Source organism: Schistocerca nitens, chromosome 3 (assembly GCF_023898315.1).
Source record: "Schistocerca nitens isolate TAMUIC-IGC-003100 chromosome 3, iqSchNite1.1, whole genome shotgun sequence".
In the NCBI taxonomy this organism is placed as follows: Eukaryota; Metazoa; Arthropoda; class Insecta; order Orthoptera; family Acrididae; genus Schistocerca; species Schistocerca nitens.
In genome coordinates, this window is record NC_064616.1 from 328568668 (window position 1) to 328583182 (window position 14515).

Here is a 14515-nt window from a genome sequence, read left to right on the forward strand (position 1 = left end):
CTGCTCATTGGTTCAATTCAGAATCTCCTTCCACCACTGCCGTCATCAACTGCAACATCCACAGAAAAGGCCACGGGTGTTTCAGCGGTCACCCTGATGAGCACATTGGTGGAGTGTTCTTTTCCCAAGGTGGAAGGGGTGCTATAACACTGCATCTAATACCTGGATATGCACCACAGCACCAGGCCACCAGCACACTTCATTTTGAATATTCCACCAATGCCATCTGCATGAGCCAGCCAGCAGAGGCCACTTACAGAGGGCCACACGACTTATGCATACAACATGGCATCTGCTGCACAGTCTCCCCTTTATAAGCACAGTGCAGCAGGCACTTGCTCTCATATTGTGTTCATATTTACTCAGCAACTGCTTGTATCGGTACCTGGACTGTTTCTTACCTGGACTGTTTCTATGTTTGTGTATATGTTCTCAACTGTTGTTTGCTTGTATTTGGGAGAAGAATAAATTTTGGTTCATTGTGGCTGTGCTGTTGTCTGTCTCTTACACTATATTACAGAACCTTTTTAGCTTTGGTAAATTTCAGTGATATTACTGAATGAAATGTAGCTTAGACCCAAACTGACATGAGGTACCTTTGTTCCATCATCCCAAAATGCACACTTAACAATAATGAACAATGTTGCTCAAGGCACCTCTTCTATTCAAAAGCAAGGTGACTAATTTTAAAGCATTAATTTTTCAGCCCCTGAACTAACAACAATATGTGTATAATCTAGTTCTGAAATGAGACACAACTGTTGTTGAGAATTTTTAATGAGATATCCAGTATGGTATTCACAACACAGAATTGCAAAGAATGATGTATAAGAAACAGACAGGCATAAACCAGGATTATGTATCTGTGACAATTAGAATGTTCACTTCCAGTTCATGGCATTCCTACCCATTCAATAACTTCACTATCCATGAGATGGTCATAATAATTAAATCATAGCTAAAAAATGTGCATAAAACTTACCACTTAGTTTTGATCGTTGATTAGCTGACTGATGTAGGTGATAAACAATGCATGCATTGCCAACAACAATCAGAAATGTTGGAATCCATGTTGAAATGGAAATAAACAAATACGTGGAATTACTCCAGTTTTCTGACCTCCCAACTTTGCTACATGATGCATACTCATACACAGCATCTTGTTCAAAGCCTAAAACGCCAGATACCAGCAAAGCCACAAGTTACTTTATATATATTGATTATTTTGATCTACATAAAATCTTATGTATCACACACTTAAACAATTTATTATACAAATTTTAACATGCCTGCGGACCACATTTGTAGATTGTATACTCAGAACATGAAAAGGAATTATTATTATTGGATGCTATTATTTAATGAAACAAACATATGCATGGTGCTTTTATTGCATACACAACTGATATAAAAATTACACATTTTAACAAATATTGATTCAAAAAAATTATGATCAATACATCTGTCAGTATACAGGGTGTCCCAGGAGGAATGGTCAATATTCGAGGAGATTACAGCAACAAGCATTTGAAGCAAAAAGTCTAGTAAACATGGATCTGAAGTACATACCTTAAGAGTGAAACACATTTGTTTTGCATAAAATGTGAAACTACCTCCTCCCAAATTATCAAAAGCACAGAGCTTACAATAGAAGAGATCTGTTCCACGGTATTGAAGACGAAGATGATCATTCCTGCAATTCCCTCAATATTGATCACTCCTCCTGGGACACCCTGTATGTAACACAATGGGATAGCAATAATAATAATAATAATAATAACAGAGAAAAGAAGGATAAAGTTGCCAGATTGGGAAAAGTGGCCACTGCTTATATGATGTTTTCAACAATGTTGCTTCCTACCGAGAAGTGACCAGACTAGGTTCGAGACACCATTAGTGTTGTCAGTGACACTGACAAAGGAAGCTTGCTCTGTTATTTTGCCGTAAAAATGTTTAAGTTTTTCAATCATTTCATGTAAGGTAAGTCACTCATATTACTTTAACTGCTTCACTGTTATGTAAGGCAATAGGTTTTGTGATACCACAGCTCACACAATTTCTTTTAGTTTACAAATATGTCATTCTCATTTCCTTTGGTTGTATTGTTTCATGTGTGAACCACTGATATAGCCAATTGAGAAAACTGGTCATGCTACAAGTTGGGAAAAGTGGTCAAAGTGGCCACTTTTCCCCACAGATGGCCACTATTCCTGACAATTCATTTTATATCTGTTTATCCAAAGAGTTTTAGCTAATTCCATATTTTATGCACAGTATAACAACCGAAATTAAAACATTACAAATCATTTTATACTCAAAACTAATATCCGTTATTCTGCTCTTCTGCAAGGGTTTGCAAGAACTTCAAGATACCACAAAAATACATCTTGTAAACAGTGCAACAAACATGGGACCCTGTTGTGATGAAAAACCCAATTGAAGAAGTAGAGAATGATAACATGCCTTTTTTGGCAGTAGAAAAATAATCCAATATCCTATGTAATACACTAAAATGAAGAGTTCTAAGGAAAAACAGAGATGAAAATAGCAGTAAAAATGTTATGGACAGCTTAAGGCAGTGTTCAGTGAAGAACAAGAGCAAGAAATCCTTAATTACATTTTTGAAATGGAAAAGCAATTTTATGGAATTACAGTGAATTAGCAATCCGGTTGACAGAGCATAACAAAATATGACATTTTTCCAACAAAGAGTCTGAAATGTCAGACAAAGTCTGGATGGTGTGCTTTAGAGAAAGCCATCCTAATATTAATCTTAGTAAGCAGAATCTTCCACTATGACTAGAGCACAAGCATCTGACAAGATGACCGTACACAAGTTTTCTGATATCCTTAAAACATTGTAAGATAAATGATTTCATCCTGCACATCTTATTAATATTGAAGGAAGCTGGTCTTCTGACAGTTCAGTCCAAGAACAGCAAAGTGTCTGAACTCAAAGGAAGACAATAAATTGGAGCCACTTTTTGCTGTTGACTTTTGTAGTGTGAATGTCTTCAGAAGGAAATTTCATTTCCCCTTTTGTAATTGTCCCTATGCGAAGAGTGAAGGTTGAACTTAAAAATAGGGCCCCACCAGGAACTGAATTTGCATTGCATGCCACCCTAGCGATTGGATGCGAAGTGAACAGTTTTTCAATTTTGCAACATCAACTGCTCAGCAGCCAGTTCTACTAATCTTAGATGTTCACTCCACCCATACAAGGAACATAGGTTTTATTTATAATGCCAGAGAAAGTCATACAACTGTTGTGTGCTTGCCCCCACACTTTAGCCACAAACTTCAACCTTTGCATGTGGCATTTATGTCTCCTTTTGAAACCTTCCACATACAAGCTTGTGAAAAAATTCTTCACAATAGTCCAGAAATAATTATTACACTGTTTCAAGTAAGTGCACTCATGCAGCCACTCCAATGATAGCAAAAGTGTGCAATTTTTCCTCTAGATCCTAATGTGTTTACAATTGCAATCTCTACTGCAGCTACTTCCTTTGGATAGGGAAACACATACTGTGCCTTGTTCAAATATTGGTTCTTTTTACTGTGAAAATGCTGAGTCTTCTTGCAATGCTGGTCCCTCTGGGCACCAGGCCACTGTGTCTTCTTCAAAGAGGCCTACTGGTTCATTTATGGGACCAACTTAAGAGCTGTCTTCAAGTGCAGGCTGCCTTCAGATTATAGGTCATAAGCCTTCTCCAAGAGAAGGTTCCCCTCTGTGTCTGACCACTGAAGAATGTCCCTCTGAGTATGCAACATGTGGGTTCTACATAAGCCCAAAGGATGTAAAATCTCTGCCTAAGAAACAATGTGTGAATCAAAGACAAACTAGGAGTAAGAAAGGAAAGACTGCCATAATCACTTCAAACCCTTATAAAAATGTGTTGGCTGAAGCTAAAATAAAGAAAGATGAAGAACTTTTAAGAAAAAAAGGAAGTTCAAATAAAACCAAACAGATAAGGCTGATATCCTACAAGGCAACACAAAACAAAGGAAAAAAGCTAAAAGTGGGACCAAATGCTGAAAAAGTTTCTGCTAAAAAGAAACTTTTTCAAGAAGAAATGGAAGAAGAAAAATCCACTGATGAGGACAGTGGTACATATTGCTTTTACTGCAAGGTAGCATTTTCTGGATCTAAAGAAAATGAAATATGGATAAGATGTTGGAGTTACAAATGCTGAGCTCATGAACTGTGGGTTGGATGTGATGGGGATGATGACAACTTCACCCGCGAGTTTGTACATGACTTAATATTGCTCCTGAGTGGACAAATTGTGACTGAATTAGACTGAAATAGTAACCCACAGTTAGTCACTGATTTCTCTATTTACATCATTAGGAATAATTAATATTACTCATTTGTTGATCTTTTTATGCCAGCAATGTATTGCAACACATTTTCTTCTCTTTCATATTACTATTCTTTTAATAATAGTCAATGGTGAAATAAAAACTATAAGCCTACCCATGTTTTTAAACTTAACAGTCTATCTGGGAATGGTGGCAAAGGACTGGCCAATTTATCCCATTAGGTAGGTAAAATTGGCCATTATGGAAGCATTCACAAAAACGTTTATACGTCTTACAACATATACTTTTACCTTAGCTATAAATACTTGGTATATGCCACAAGCTTCTGTTAATAGCCATGGTTTCATGAAAATTCAATTTCACTTAGAGTGGCCACTTTACCCCACCTTCCCCTAATAATAATAAATGATTTACCACCACTTAAAGACAGAATAAATTGTATAATAATCTTACAAGCTTACGTTTTCTTGATCTCATCAAGAAAATAATTTTTCTTGTATGCATTCTCTAGAACTACACTACATTTGGATTTATTTGGTGTATTGGCATCTTATCTCTCCCGTAAATGACTATAAACTGCATGGTGGAGGTTGGTGTGCCATTATTAGTTGCTCTCTGATGTTCCATTTCCAAAGGGAGTGATGGGAAATTACATTCTCTACTCTGCTAATATACGTTCTGTTGCTAATACGGCCCCTGTTATGTCCTCTGTTAACATAATTCACATTTGACTTTAATACCAGTAAACTGAAATTTATCTGTATATTCTAATTTGCATGATATCATGTGTGAAGAGAGTGAGCTGTGTTTCTGACAGTGATTCATTAAAAATCCTTATTGATTATTGGAGAGAAGCAGTTCTTCTTTTTTTTTTCAGGAATATCATAATAATGGACTTCAAAAATGTTTCAGACAAATAATAGGGATGTTGATCTATAATGTTGAGTTGTTGTTCTGTACCCTTCTCCTGAAGGGATGCGATTTCTTATTGTCTTTCGTCAACTAAGTGAGGTGGCATATTTCAACTAATGAAGTAAGACATTAGTTAAGAAACAGGATTTATATTCAAAGTAAGTGGTTTTCAATCCATATCTGGTCATTCTGATTTAGGTTATCTGGAAGTACATGAATCATTGTAGGAAAGTGCTGGGATGCTCCTCTTAGTCTGAGCTTGTGCTCTGCCTATGCTGATCTTGATATAAATTGGATGTAAAACTCTTTCATTTGTGTGGCTGTCTATGGCATAAGGGTTTAGTACAAGTGAAGGTGAAGTCTGTGGCACAAACTTGTGACTGGACTATCGGCATCACTACAGGTAGGGAGCAGGCTTTTTGTTTTCATGGCACTATGAGGGGAAGGGGCCCCCACGCCCAGTCAGCCTTTTGCACTGGGAAAGATTCCATACTCATTTTGTCAGCAGTCTGAGTGGACCTGGGGATTTCCTGAAGGGACTGGAACAATAAAAAATCCACGCCCCTCACTAGAATTGAACCAAAGATCTCCAGTGCTGAAGTCCAGTGGTCCACCCACCAGATCACCACAGTCATACTTAGTGGTATAATACACATACAAAACGGGCTAGTTGCATAATGTATCCAATGTAGAACCCAATAAAAAGTTACTGCAGGGCCATGTGAAACAGTTTCAATTTCTTTTAAACATTAGGGGGGCTTATTTTACCTTCTTCCAATGAGAGTTGTTGCAGCCATCAGTTGGTAACAGCGGATGATCTTTTTGCATGAATAAATGTTTGAAGTAGAATTTATGATTTTTCACTTTTCTTTCCTTCAGTGGGTTCTCAAAACACAAGTAGGTTATGTTACTTATGCATAAATGTCAACTAATCTGTAAACCCAGTTACCAGAAGGACATCAGGAGCAGCAATAGGAGCAGTATCACTTTTGACAATGTGTACTCTAAATCATTAAGTAACACTATATTCCCTTTATTAGGCTGTTTTTATCAGACTGAAGTATATACATCTAACACAATTAGCTAGTTTCACTCTCTATGGTCATTCTCATGTGATAAATATATCCAGATTACTTAGAAAATTGCGCATAGATGCTGAGTAAAAGGAAGAAGACATCATTCAATCATTTTCCACAGGCTATGGACCCCAGTTCTCTGAAATTATTAAAAATCCTAGAACATATTTAATATTACACTGGAAAGTTCTTGGTGAAATATAAATTACAGATAGAGTAAAGGTAATGACACAGAGTAAATGACACTGGTGAGTTCATCCTGGTGTGAGCATGGGAAGTTGTGTGTGGCACAGGATTAAGTAGAGGAGTGTGTCAGGAGAAGATTTAGATAAAAGAAAGTAAGAGGGACACTGTGGAGAGGAAGGAGTGAATTTTGAATAATGGAGTGAAGTGGGAGGCATGGGAACAAGAGTGGAGCTGAGTGTGGAGCAGGGACTAGTGGAGACTGCATAATTCAGTGATGCTGGTGGTTCCTATGAGTGCTGGGAGAGGGGTAGGGGTGGGAGGGGGGGTGGGGGGTGAGTGGGGTGAGGAACGATCTAGGTGGAATGGGTTGTAAAACAGCCACTGAAGTCAAGCATGGTGTGCATTTGACGAATGTTACGTCGTGTATTCCACAGGGATATGACCCAACTGGTGAAGAGTTGGGAGTAGATATGGAATAAGCATGGGACAGGACATTTTCTAGAATGGGTGAGGTGAAATATCACTTTGGGAGAGATGAGAATGATTGTGGGAAGGATGTTACTCATTTATAGCCACAATAATGAGTATCTGAAGCCCAGGCAAAGGATGTGGTTAAGTTGTTCCAGTCAAGTATGATATTGGGTAATGAAGGTGGTACTCCTTTGGTGCTGGTTTGTGGGGCTTGGCTGGAGAACCATGCTGTGTTATATCTCTAACATGAGACTATTTCAGCTAGTGCCTGTGTCAAAGTGCAGCCATATAATGACCAACAGATGACAATGAAAGTGTTATTAGCAGTGGCATGACATTATTATGGTTTGAATAATACAAGCATGATATTTCAGTCAACTGCAGTGCCAGTGAAAACAGCACCATGTCAAAATGAATGTTCCTTTATATAATGCTTGGCACAAACACAGACTACAGTGTGTTACATTCTAAGCAATGTGTTCAACTACTTAGTTCTGTGTGAGTGAATAACAGAAGTGCATTGCCTTGTTTTATTGTGCAAAGGAATGTTTGCTAGTCCTTATTATATAATGGTCACATTGAACAGAGATCGTCAGTAAAATGTAAATGTTAGGCACAATTAAAGTATCATATAAATGTCATATTGTTTTCACAAACTTTAATACAAAACAATAATGATAAATCATGTGTAACTATAAGTACAATCAAACAATTGAAAATCCAGGATGAAATAAAAATAATATTATGAAAAGGATAAAGTGATAGTGAACATGTAAAGGAAATGTTGAGTCGCAGACAGGCACAACAAAAATACTGCTGTATTTGTGAACTTTTGTCCAAAATTCCTTCCTTTAAAAAGAAGACACAAACATTCACACAAGAAAACTCACACACACGTGACCACTGTCTCTGGCCATTGGCCTCGGCGGTCAGACACAGTTGTCATGTGGGTGTAAGAGTTGACATGCGTGGATGTGTGTGCCTTTTCTATTTTAGAAGAAGGCCTGTTGGCTGAAAACTCACCTGTGTAGCAGTTTTTTTTGTTGTGCCTGTCTGCAACTCAACATGTCCTGTCTGTGGCATGCAGCAATTAATCCTATTCTTAAACACAGGTGCAGCAGAGATATTATTTTATTGGCCACTACACATACAGATGTATGAACAAACATATTCTGCTTCATATCACAGGACTAAGAAACACATTTAATATTCAAACAAACCTTGGGTCTTTAACCTGGCAAGATTCAGCAAAAATACCACAAGTCCAACAAGAGTGGTAACAAAAATTGCAGGTCGAATTCTGCAGATAGAATATGAATGCATAGGCCATCGGATCATTAACAGTCTTTCAAAGGTAAGTGCAACAACAAGCCATGCTGAATAATGAAAGAAAAGACCTGATGTTATTCTGTGGCATATACAAAGCCATCTGTGTTCCTGAAAGAATAGAAAATGTTATAAAATTATGATACCATACATTTAGTGAAAATATATTGAATCTGTTTATTTCTGTAGGTGTACAATACTGATGTGTACAAAAATAATACCACTATATCTAACACATAACCTCATACGACACGAAACATTTACATTGTACTTCTTTTTTACACAGTACCAATAATGTGTTTTCCTTTTTTGACTTTCATCTTCCTTTAACCTGTATTTCAACTATTCATGCAAGAGAGATGGCCACATAAAAACAATGAGCAATAAAACTGACACATAAAGAATATATGAAGAATCATATGGTAAACAGAGGACATTTTCAGAAATGTCATCAGTCAACAATTTCTTTAGAATATAACCTTATGAACAATTGAATTAGATTCCCCTACCTAACCGTGCATAGCACTCCTAATTGTCCCGATGATACCAAAGATATGGAGAGACATGATGAAAGTGGGAAGCCACTGGGATTCATTACAGTTCAGCCACTGCACACAATAGAGATTTGCCTAGATGGGTTGAAGGTGCATGTATCTCACTCAGTGGTGCCCCACAAAGGCTTAATAAAACCAAAGGCAAGGTGACAGGAGGAAGCTTGCCAGGTGGAAGGGGGGGAGGGAACAAGAAATATTTCTCAAACAATTTCAAAACAATTCAGGACAACTGGATAATTTATTGCCTTGTGGAACATACTGAGCACTTGAAGGTTGCTACAAGTGAACTATCCGATGCACAGACAGTGGGTTCCTCTATTTTACATTACTGAGAGGTAATGGTAGACCTCTCACGAGTTACATGTTATCTCATATAAGCATGCCTCAGACTTGAATAACTCCACCACTTGTCAGACTAGTGCCTTGTTGACAGGAGTGGTGCATCACTTCATGTGAATTTTGACATATTTGTACCCTGCCATAAATATGCACCAACATGTGACTGCAGCTCAGCAGTCTAGGCAAACTTTTCCCCACATTTTGTGCATCTGCTGACAGTGTTCTGACAACTTCTTTATCTCAGAATGTTTCAGGTTTTTTTTTTTTTTAATTGAACCACGATGATACATTTCAATTTTTATCATTTAAATTCAGCATATTTTTACATAATTCTCTACATAATATGTTTTCTTAGTTCTGAAAAGTAATTAACAGTAACTTACAGTGGGTTTAATACTAATACTTCTGAATATTTGCAAAATGTGTCCTAAGAATCCACCTTTCTGTTCCAATGCCACTGAAGATAAGATAAACATTATTAATGGGAGAAGTACATGAGAGAATGCCATTACAAGCTTTTACATGTCTCTTTCTTTATTATATTAGCCAGTTCTTGTTATTACATGATTATGAACATGGGCAAAATGTCCCTCAAAGTCTTTGACTGTCTATGCCATACTACTCTGTTAAGTAAACTGCATACATTTGGTATCAGGGGGAATAAAGCCAGTCAATAAAATTATTTACAGAAAACAGAGAACAAAGTGTAGAATTAAGATCTACTGTAAATAATAAAATGGAGACCTTTTACTCTGATTTTCAAATGGTAAAGTATGGGATAGCACAAGGCTCAATATTTGGTCCACTAATGTTTATTGTATGTAAATGACATCACAGCATCAGTGAAAGAAAATGTAATCATGTATGCAGATGATGCATCCCTCATTGGAAGTAGTAGCTCAACAAATGATTTATAAACAAGAACTATCTACATCTACACCTACATCCATACTCCGCAAGCCACTTGATGGTGTGTGGCGGAGGGTGCCTTGAGTACCTCTACCGGGTCTCCCTTCTATTCCAGTCTCATATTGTTCGTGGAAAGAAGGATTGTTGATATGCTTCTGTGTGGGCTCTAATCTCTCTGATTTTATCCTCATGGTCTCTTCGCGAGATATACATAGGAGGGAGCAATATACTGCTTGACTCTTTGGTGAAGGTCTGTTCTCGAAACTTCAACAAAAGCCCGTACCAAGCTACTGAGTGTCTCTCCTGCAGAGTCTTCCACTGGAGTTTATCTATCATCTCCATAACGCTTTCGCGATTACTAAATGATCCTGTAACGAAGCGCGCTGCTCTCCGTTGGATCTTCTCTATCTCTTCCATCAACCCTATCTGGCACGGATCCCACACTGCTGAGCAGTATTCAAGCAGTGGGTGAACAAGCGTACTGTAACGTACTTCCTTTGTTTTCGGATTGCATTTCCTTAGGATTCCTCCACTGAATCTCAGTCTGGCATCTGCTTTACCAACGATCAACTTTATATGATCATTCCATTTTAAATCACTCCTAATGCATACTCCCAGATAATTTATGGAATTAACTGCTTCCAGTTGCTGACCTGCTATATTGTAGCTAAATGATAAGGGATCTATCTTTCTATGTTTCATGGACATAGAAAGGGATAATAAATATTTAAGTGAAAACAATTGATTTGTTAATGTAAAGAAAAGATTTGTGAATGTAAAGAACACATCTACATGGAAATACTAGAAAAGGTAACAACAAGTGAAAAGAAACTAAATATAAGACACAATGCTAGGAGATGTTGACAATCCAAGTTCATGGGATTGAAAATAGACAGACTTATGAAAGGAAAATCATATACAAAGATCAGGTCAAAAATAAGCAGCAGTGTATTTTTAATAAAGAAAAAGTTCCACACAGCTGATGTAGCTACACTGTGAAAGATGTACTATGAACTAATTCATCTACATATATCATACTGCATAATAATATGGCATAGGGCAGCAAATGAGCATATGAACATACTGCTGAAACTGGAAAAAAAAAGCAATCAGATGTACTAGAAAACCTTTCACCAAGAGAGTCTTGTAAAATAAAATTTAAAGAATATTAAAGAATATAGGATAATGACCATACCATCTATGTAAATATTTGAAACTATCTTGTGTCCCACATTAAATTGTACACCAATGCTAAACAGAGAATAACACAATGGCAGCACCCAACTAGTTGATAAAGACCCTACTAAATCAGAGCGCTTATTATACAACAGATTACTGAGCAGTTTAAAAATATAAAAGCAATACCAGTTTTCAAACAAAACTAAGAGAGTACTTGAAAACAGCATGTTTGCACAGTGTAAAACAATATTTTGACAGCAGTCCAAAAGAATTAGAAAGATTCTACAGTACTAAAACAGTAGCTTGAGAACTAAGTTACATACACTATGTCAAAGAAAAGTAAACTTGGAAATTTTCCGTATGTCTCATTAATTACAGCAGAAAGTGGAATTGGCCTCCTATAAGCAATAAATTAAATTAATATTAATTGTTTTGCATATGTTTTCATTAGTTTTTTACATATACATGTAAATATATTGCAAAATAATAATAAATGTGCTAAAATTGTAATTTGCACTGTAGCTGAAATTGTAAATGTACACTGAAGCATCCAATATTGCTCTAAACAGTGACCAAAGGATGAATAAATAATTAAACATTTTTTAAAATTCACTGACTGGAATCTAACAGTCAAAAGATCAATGAAACTTTTGAGCATCTGGAACACACTCTTGTTAGGTTTGCAACTGTAAGTCTACAACTTGTGAAGATAAGTTTTTTCTATTTTTATTTCTCTGAAATGTTGTTTCAAACAATATTATGAGAAAAGACAGCTCACCAAATATTATGCATGTGGCACTGAGCAGTAAACACACAAATTGTCTTGATGAGGCTGATAGTTTTATTTGGGCATATCATACCAAGTTACTTAGCACCAATTATAAAATCATATGAGACAAATTTGGTACAAAGGGGCAATACATAAAGAAAAGTCAATGATGATGATGATAAATAATGGCAGTGATAAGTTTTTTGAGCACATGACGTATCCATATTTAGCACTTGTTCTAAAACCCTTGAGCGATAAATGTTGTGAGAAAGGATACATTTGTTTTAAAAGTATGATAAAAATTGGAATTTCCCCAGACCTGGTGTGAATCTACAAGGCAGATTAATGAGGCTGGCTGATACACTGACCAGCCTGAGAGAGGTTTTTAGGCAGTTTCCCAAACTCATTTAGTCAAATTCTGGGCTGGTACCCAATTTATGCCTGAGAAAATATGATACATAAATGGTTAAAAAATGATAACACACAGAATGATGTTTACACAATTCATAGACAAGTGCCACATGGTTTCCCTTGCTTAGGTAACTGACAACTGAAGAGACACGAAAGGCATACAGCCAATCCCCATACAAAATTGGATTAACATCAAAAAGAAAAAGAAGAAAAGATAAAAATTTAAATTTTATTTGAGAAAGATCTAATAGAGTGAAGTTGAAAAACATACATAGATAATCACTGGACTAAAAAAGGTAGTTGTACACTCTGGAACACATTACAGCCTCCAACCTAAATTCTTAGGACAGAGTCCAAACACAACACACAATATTTAAAGCTTCATCACATTAGTATCTTCATCAGCTTCAACAGAAGACAACTCACTGGAGTATGATGCCATCTTTTAGTGGATAGTACCCTATTCAGATATCCATAAGGGTGAATTTGCCACATTAAGATGACTGGTATGAGGCACACCTTGATCATACGCTTTGTTTCACTGACATTAATGTACTGTCACTCATCACCAGACACCTCTCTTTTCACAACAGAATGGGTCCTTGACTTAACAATAAGATTCTATGCAGCAGAGGAATGATATTCTATGGACTATGGCACACTATGGCATATTCCTTGGGAAGTCATTTTTGGTTGCTCATTTTCTTGAAATTCTACATAACTTTGTGACCAACAGAATGATAAAAATACAAAACACTGGGTCAAATTAGTTGAATTAGTAGGAAAAAATTAAAAATTAATGAACATATTCCAAAAAGACAGTAAATAAATTAAAGAAAACTTGATATGATGAACACAAAAAATTGTAGGCAGTACAAAAGCACACATCACAGTCGATCTCTCATTCATAAATAGTAAGTGAAAATTCACAAAAACAGCTAAGTAATGCCTACTGAAAATGAATTTCTGGCAGAAACATCAGAGAACCAACATACTCATTGTGCATCAGTGAAATAAAGTCATACAAAACCAGCATTTCAAAAGGCGCAGAAAACACAGGAGGACCATTTGTAAACATACAACCTCATGATACTTAGATAATCTATAATGTTTGACAATGCTGTACATACCCTCACCTCATATGGCAAGAGGTGGGAACATCTAAAGCAGCCAGGGACACTGTCAAACATTAGTGTATTGGTGGTCCAGATGTTACGATGTAGGGAGGCATAATGATGGATGGGCATACTGACCTCCAAATCTTTGAAAACAGTACACTCACTGGTCACCATACTCTGCCACGTGCATATTTACAGGAATGCATTTGGCTCTGATTTCATTTTTATGGATGACAATGCCCAGCCACATTGAACTATGCAGAAGGAGGAGCTCTTGGAGCAAGAGGATATTCTGTGAATCCCATCAAGAACATGTGGGATGCATTGAAAAGACATACTGCAGCATGACCACATGCACCAATGACCATCCAGCAGTTGTCAATTGTGCTGATGCAGGAATGGAATGCTAAGCACAAGAACTTCTTACCAACCTTGCACCAGCTTGAGAGCACATTGAAGACCATGCACTGCCATCCATGGTGATCACACACACTATTAAGAAGCATGTCCCACCCTTTGTTATGTTCAGCAGACCTTCATGAATAATGGGGACTTCAGTATAATTATTGTGTTTGCATAAAAGTGTCATTTCTGTTTGTCTCATTACTTTATTTCTCTCAGTTACCTCCTGTAGTATTTATTTCTATGCATGCTCAAGATTCAGTGAGCTACGTTACTTGGCAGTGACATATTGTGTGACAGTTACCGTCATCTTTAAGTTTTGAACACTAGTGTATTTAAAGTGGCATCAGTGTGACTAGTCTCTTGTATAATTTACAACTGCAACAACTATTTTGTCTGCTTATTTGCTTTCAACACATTACTTTCTTACTGATATCCTAACATGCATCACATTCTGTACATCTGCAGTTATTGGAAAAGTCTTTAAAGCATTGGTAACCTCAGTATGAAGATCAATAATGGTGAAATGAAGCAACA

The 14515-nt window shown here is 36.8% G+C and overlaps 1 protein-coding gene across 3 annotated transcripts in view; it reads right to left on the reverse strand.

Annotated features, from left to right (window-relative positions):
* Nucleotides 1-14515, reverse strand: part of LOC126248289 (uncharacterized) — a 343564-nt gene that overhangs the window by 23648 nt on the left and 305401 nt on the right. For all 3 annotated transcript variants that reach the window (XM_049949142.1, XM_049949143.1, XM_049949141.1), the window contains 2 exons: nucleotides 8192-8408; nucleotides 983-1171 (listed from right to left, as the gene is read on the reverse strand). In XM_049949142.1, coding sequence (XP_049805099.1) covers nucleotides 983-1171; nucleotides 8192-8408 — 406 coding nt within the window. The remainder of the gene's footprint in view (nucleotides 1-982; nucleotides 1172-8191; nucleotides 8409-14515) is intronic.